Source organism: Oryzias melastigma, linkage group LG12, assembly GCF_002922805.2.
Source record: "Oryzias melastigma strain HK-1 linkage group LG12, ASM292280v2, whole genome shotgun sequence".
Taxonomy (NCBI): Eukaryota; Metazoa; Chordata; class Actinopteri; order Beloniformes; family Adrianichthyidae; genus Oryzias; species Oryzias melastigma.
In genome coordinates, this window is record NC_050523.1 from 11,540,777 (window position 1) to 11,547,665 (window position 6,889).

At 36.8% G+C, this 6,889-nt stretch overlaps 1 protein-coding gene across 1 annotated transcript in view; it reads left to right on the plus strand.

The window, feature by feature from the left end:
- The window catches only part of LOC112163022 (astrotactin-2), a 313,961-nt gene that overhangs the window by 300,373 nt on the left and 6,699 nt on the right, over positions 1-6,889 (plus strand). The window contains exon 21 of the mRNA XM_024299108.2: positions 5,963-6,063. Within this exon, the coding sequence (XP_024154876.1) occupies positions 5,963-6,063 (101 nt within the window). The remainder of the gene's footprint in view (positions 1-5,962; positions 6,064-6,889) is intronic.

The window sequence follows — 6,889 nt, forward strand, 5'->3', positions numbered from 1 at the left end:
CAAAAACTTAGCTTACTCTGTCCATACATCTTACTTTATCCCTTCCTCTACCACCCCTATATCATATTTTTAAATGAATTCTGAAGACTTTTAGCCATGGATGTTTTATTAAAACGAAAACAGATGGTAATCAGTCGTTTTAGATGTCATGCATACAATGCAAATTCTGTTTGATGGTCATTCTTGATCTGATATCCACTACTATGTGTAAGGTAGGGTTTTAGATCTCACATAAAAGTCTGAAAAGTTGAATTCTGAAAAAAAAAACAATCCTGTGGCTCAAAAAAAAATCATCAAAAAAAGTATTACCAAGTCCCATGAAAACTTCAAGTGTTTTTATGAAACTTCTGCTTTGTCATCTTCTTGTTCTCCTTCTTGTTCCTACCTCATTGTATCCATTTGTAAGTTATGTGGCCACATAATTTAAACAGTGTGACTGTGACATGCCAGCATTGTTTTGCTGGGCAGAGGAGCCAGTGAGGCTTGTGCTTCTTTTTTGAGGTTCTTGGGGAACACCACATCTACCCTGCTGAATAACAAGACCAGACAAACTATGCGAGCAATGTCCAAACAGGTTATGTTACAACCAAAGCAATCGTTTGATGGCAATGAAACAAATTGCAAAAGACATCCAATGCAACTGGGTTAAGAAAGAAACACATATTGCACAAAGGATAATATCTTAATTTCTTTATTTTTGTTTATTTTCAAGCTTTTTTGTATCGCTGTAATGCAATACAAGTTTTTGGGTTTTTCTCACTTTGTTTCGTGGGTCATTCTGTTGTTTTTACAGCGGTAACTTTGTGGTGATACTGCTGAAAGCTGAAGATTTTTGCTCAACCAAAGTGGATTTCTCAATACTTAATTCACTTTTTTAAAACTTCCTCTCCAGTGAGAAAACGATTGCATGTGGATCAAAACAAGATTCCTTCAAGCCCCCCCTGAGATAAACATGCTTAAATGCAAAACCTTTTAACCGGATCCGGCCCAGCGGGTAATTATATCTGGCCCTCCAGATCACTTTATTTATTGTTATTAACAGTCTGATGTTATCTTGAAGCAACACTACGATTATGGAGGCTGAGAGATCATATTTGTAAAATACTAACTTAAAGACAGAGTTGGGTTAAATACCTCTGGGTAACTCGAAATAAAGTTCTCTTACAGTTTTTACTCTTTAATTATTGAAAAATTTATATTCAATTACTTGTCACTAGAAGTCTCAGATCTCATAATTATTTTCCCAACAATCTTTAAACTCCCATTGACATTCACTTCAGAGTTGGTTGAGTGGACAGTCAGCAGCTGCTACCTGATGCAACAACAATTTCACAATAGTCGTGTTTCCATTAACTCTGAAATTTCGAAAAACGGAATTTCGATATTAAATTATCCTAATGGAAACACCACAATTTCGAAAAAACTCGCCTTTTTCGAAATAAAGTTTTTGCGCTTAGAGGAGGTGGTATTTGGGCCGTATCGAAACAGTAGTTTTTCGAAAAACTGTAATGGAAACACTTTTTTCGAAACAAACGAGTCACGTGACCATTAACCGGATATGGCGTTTCGGACAGGAAGCAGGAAAAGCTGGTCAAATGCGCTTTTTCACAGCAACTGGCTGCCTTGGGCACCGCACAGCTCATCAAAAGTTGAGCGTGTCATGCAAAAATGCTGAATCCACAGCTCTTCGGTGAATTCTTCAACCATGATTTAACAAAACTGTTTCACTCTACGTCGCTCCCGCGTTTAAGGAGGAGCCTGCCGCTCCAAGGCTCGGATCAGACGTAGACGTCTTCTCTGATGGGAAGGATGAGAGCTAGCTCTGTGGCAGAAATGTGAATGAATCTACTGCACATGAAAATAGTGTTTAAATCCGTCGTCATGTTTTTTTAATGACTTATCGCGGGAATTACTTCGAGTTTTTCGCATAATCATGGTTTAATGGAAACGCTGTTTTTTCGAAACATTGTTTTATCGAAATTCTAGAAATTTCGAAAAAGTTTTGCGCAAAAGTGTAATGGAAACGCAGCTATTGTCGTCTGTTGTCGCTGACCCCTACTCGGATGATATAGTACACAAAGAAACATTTCCAGACCTGCTAAACTTCAGGCTCAATAGAAATACAATCCTGATGAATTTTTCCTCAAACCTGTTTACATAACAGACCGAGGTGAGGTGCAAACACAGTTGAAGCCCTTCACAATGACACATGGCTAAGCTGTGCCACACATGTTCTCAATACAATACTGCACGGCATGATTGCCAAACCATCAGGTGACCGTTGGTGAACGCACTTTTGCCGTCGCTTAGTGTGCTTCATTGCATTGTTATTTTGTGGTCATGTTTTTCATCCTGTGCGGCCAAATCAATCTTTTTCTCTGCACTTTTTTTTTTTTTTAGAAGATAATACAAAAAAATGTTTAAGAGATTCTCCTTGAGGAGCTTCGTAATTTTCAAATTGCAATTTGCTAAAAAATGTAAAAGGTAAACAATACTGACTTTTGCTTTATTTTAGCTCAAAATATTTTTTCAGGCATCCATTTATTCGTTTTTTATGATCCATTCATTTAATCTATTTGGGGGCTTAAAGTAGATGTCTACAACTAATTAAGATCAGAAAAGAGATTTTGACTAAAACTGATGAATGAATTTGCTTACACTGAATGTAAATGTATTTGTTCCTCACGTTAGAGTAAAATGCTTCTCTAAATGTGTCGTAATCCCAGATTAACCGACTTTCCTTCTGTTTATTGGGGTCAGATCTGGGTGGAATTTGCTGTTACAGGATCGAACCTCGAAAAAATTAGCCCAGTGACCTTTACTGAAAGTTACCTGGATTCTCATCCAGACGCGAAGCCAACTTGTATATCTGAAATGCGAACAACAGTAATGATTTCATGTCTGAAAGGGTCTTTAGTGTTGTGCCAAAAGGTGAGTCATGCCACAAAGAAAGCAAGCATCATCAAGACAGCACAAACAATGGTGTATTGATGGTATTGGCTCCACTGCCTGTTTCTCTTTTTCTCTCTGCTCTTTTTTAGTTTCAATATGACCACTTCCTTCTTGTTCATTTTTGTTATTTTCAGAACTAGACAGACTGATATTTTCAAAAGGACATGTAAAGGTCATTTTTTTTTTGTTCCTCACCGTGTGGTCCTACACTACCTGAGATGCTTTAGATTTTGTCTGTGCGTCTCATCTACTCCTTGAATGTCTTGTGGGATCTGAATTGATGGTTCTGCAGTCTAAACCCAAAACATTCCTATGTTTGGCATTTTCAGAAAAAGGAACTTTGTCCTTTAGGAGTTCTTGGAGTCAGGCCAGATGCCACCTTGCAGCTTTTTTTCTCTTGACATTACGGTGCTGGTGGTAATAATCTGAAATACAGGTAAATTACTGTCATATCTGACTTTTGTTCATTGGTTTATTCTTTATTATTTCACATTAATATTGGATTATAAATGATCTGGGACACAGTGGGTTTTATTCCTTTAGAAATAAGAATATATTTTTGGGAAAAGGTGCAAACACTACATGTCAATTCAAAAACTATATATAGACGTACAGAATTGATGGGATCTTTTTGTCATATTACTTTCATTTTGGTTGGTCTAACTGCAATAAATTGTCTTGGCATCCATCCATCTTTTAATCTTTTATATCCCTTTTGGGGTCACAGGGTTGCTGGAGCCTGTCCCAACTACGGTTGGTTGAAGGTGGGAGTACACCCTGGACAGGTTACAAGTCTGTCACAAAAGCACATGGATAGGCAATTCCAGGCCTTGAGGGCCGTAGTGTCTGCATGATTTCCAGATATCTAACCCTTACTCATGACTGATTACCTGGTTCAGGTGTGTCCAGCCAATAAGAACATGCCACAGCAAGATTTGTGCAGGATTGCAGCCCTCGAGGCCTGGAGTTGCTTATCCCTGCTTTAGAGTAACCAATGAACCCATGAGGCATGTTTTTGGACTGTGGGAGGTAATCAGTCATCAATGAGGTAATGATATATGGAAAGCATGCAGACACATAAGGCCTGGAATTGCCCACCCCAGGGATGCTGACAGTCAGCTCTGAAAAATACAATGTGAAAGCAAAGCCATCCGAATCAATGTGAGCATTCTCCTCTAATTCTAAAGCGTTCTGTTACACCATGGTCAGAGTAGCATATAAACAGTAACTCTACCAAAGACGATCAGGTAACATCTCTCTGGGGGGACCGGTGTGGGTTTCCCAACATTCCAGTGCCGCTTCTCATATGATGACAAGGAAAAAAAATACACATGTGCCTGCTGATATTTCAGTAATGATTTTACAGATTTACTGGCACACAGGTAGGAGTTTAATGTCTTTGTTCGACAGCATGTGTACATCAACAGATGGTTGGATAGTAATCATACTTTAGAAGAGTCATACTTGATGTATAATTCATGTTTTTAATGTGTCAAATTATTTTTGCCAAAAAACTGTAATTTTTTAAATGATTATTGCATTATTTGTTTTTCTTATAGATACATTAGTTTCGTTGCCATTTCTTACACAGTACTTCATTTATCTTATTAACTAGCAGGCTGTGCATTTTATACATGGGGCTTCACTGACATCATTCTTTGTTTTATTTATATTAATACGCTCACTGAATTATCAACATATTCACCAGAAAATTGTTTCAAGAATTCATACAAAGCCTCTGTTAAACAAACATAAATCACTGCAATGCAGCAGGTTAGATCTTTTGCACAGGTTATGGCACATAACCTGAACAGGTGAGTGGCACTTCCTTAAAAGGTCTCACCTGCAATAACAAAAAACATAACTTGTTCATTTTGGCCGCTGCTTGTCTTGTAGGAAGGAGGGGTTGGAATTCAAAGTAAAATGTTTGCACTTATACATATTTCCTCTCTATGAGCTTTTTATTAGAAAAACAATTTCGTCCTCCTTTCTTTTCTGAAAAACAAGAAAACAAGCTGTGTGTGGTCACTTCCTGTTGGAGGCTAATGCTGAAACTTGTTTGTCAGTTGGTTCTTTAGACTCTTAAGGCAGGTTTCCACTGGTCCATCTATGGTACCACTCCATTGCGACACACAAAAAAAAAGGATGTTCATTATTCAGTGGGAATGTCAATATTGTCTCTGTCATGTCAGCGTCTTACTGTATGTCCATTCCACTGCAACACAAGCTTTACACAAGAGGTCTATTTCCTGACTGTTGATGCATCAATTTTTTTTATTTTATTGAACAACTGAACATGACAGAACATGGTTTAAGCAGTGAAAAACAAAATCAGACAGTGTTTACAGCCATCAGACCACCGTTGACGCATCAATTTCACGCAAAAAGCTTTGCAAAAACAGGAAACAGCAAATATTTCTCCTTCATGATTGGTTGGTACTTGGATGACTTAAAAGGGATGCCATTCATATGTCACCGAATCCAAGAACCACCTGATTGGTCACCTGGTTTAACTTTCAAGGTGCATTCAATGACAATGCATTATGTACGTAGAGCCTGAATATGGTCATAGAAACTTGAGTAGCTACGCCTGAACGCATCATCCCGAAACGACCATTTACGCATATTTACATTGACTTTTTTGTTGCTGAGGGCAGCATCTTTGACATAAAAGGCTTTAAAGCTCTGATTATCTTACTGTTTATGTGTTTTGTATGCACAATTTACACTTTACAACTTCATAAATTTAAAAAAAATTAAGACGATAAAAATTAAGGAAAAATGTTATTGATTCCCAGCCCTAATTTAAAGTAGTCCTTTTGGATTATTATCCACACAATGATTCCTTGTGAACATCAAAACATGGATTCCTGACGACTGAAGTAGACGTTTAATGATGTTTGTTGCTAAAGTGCTGGTCATGGGTGGATGATTCAGTCTTTTACATGTGTTAGCAATAGATTGTTGTTTCCTCTGTTAATTAGTCCTGTTTGCTGTGAATCATTTTCAGATTTACTCTCTATGCAGTGGACAACAGAGGCAGCCACTCTGAGTCAAGCTTCGTCTCCGTGCGCACGTCTTGTCCGTTGGTGGACGACACTCGCGCTGAAGGTATTCCACACTTTACAGTTTTTATGCCACACGGTCCAAACCCATACCTAAGTTTCTGCTTTTATTGCACAGTCTTGATTCAAAACAGACCTCAGTGTATCAAATTTATCTGCTAACTGTAAGGGGAAAAATTCTAAAGGAAACAAAAAAAAAACAAAAAACTCAGGATTCACATATGGTTCGTTTTTATGCCGTACACAGTGAACACAAGCATACAGAGGTCCATAAACCTAAAGTGTCGTTGAAGGGCTGAGCACTTTTTCAAATCTTTAAAATGTAATACATAGTGAGAATATTCAAAAAATACAATTTGAGAAACTGTGAAAGCATTTTTTTTATTTTTTATTTTTGGAGGGATTGGATTCTTTCACACAAATTTACTTTTTTCATAAATTCATAAGTCTTAAAGTCACATGCCAAACTACTATGGACAAACTGCAGTAACACAATACTAATTTTAAGCTTTTTCTTGGATAAAAAAGTGGTAAAAAAATACTTCTAAAACACTTAAAAACTCTTACAGTATTTTTAAATAATTCTTAAGGCAGCGGTCTGGCTCTTTAACTTAAATGAAAAAGCTAACAGTTGAATAAATAAGAGATTAGTTAGTTAAGTTTTGTCATTTCTGTTTAGATTTTTATCATGTCAAGCATCTGAGCAAAAAAAAAGTTTAATTTACTGTCAGAAATTCTGTAGAAATCTGCTTCAAATTTGTGTTTTTAATTTATAGTTAGCGAAATAAGTCTCTAAAAGTTTTTTTATTTTTTTATTTTGGTAAATTACACTAAAGTGATTTAAGTTTTGAACAATGTGTGTTTTCAATAGA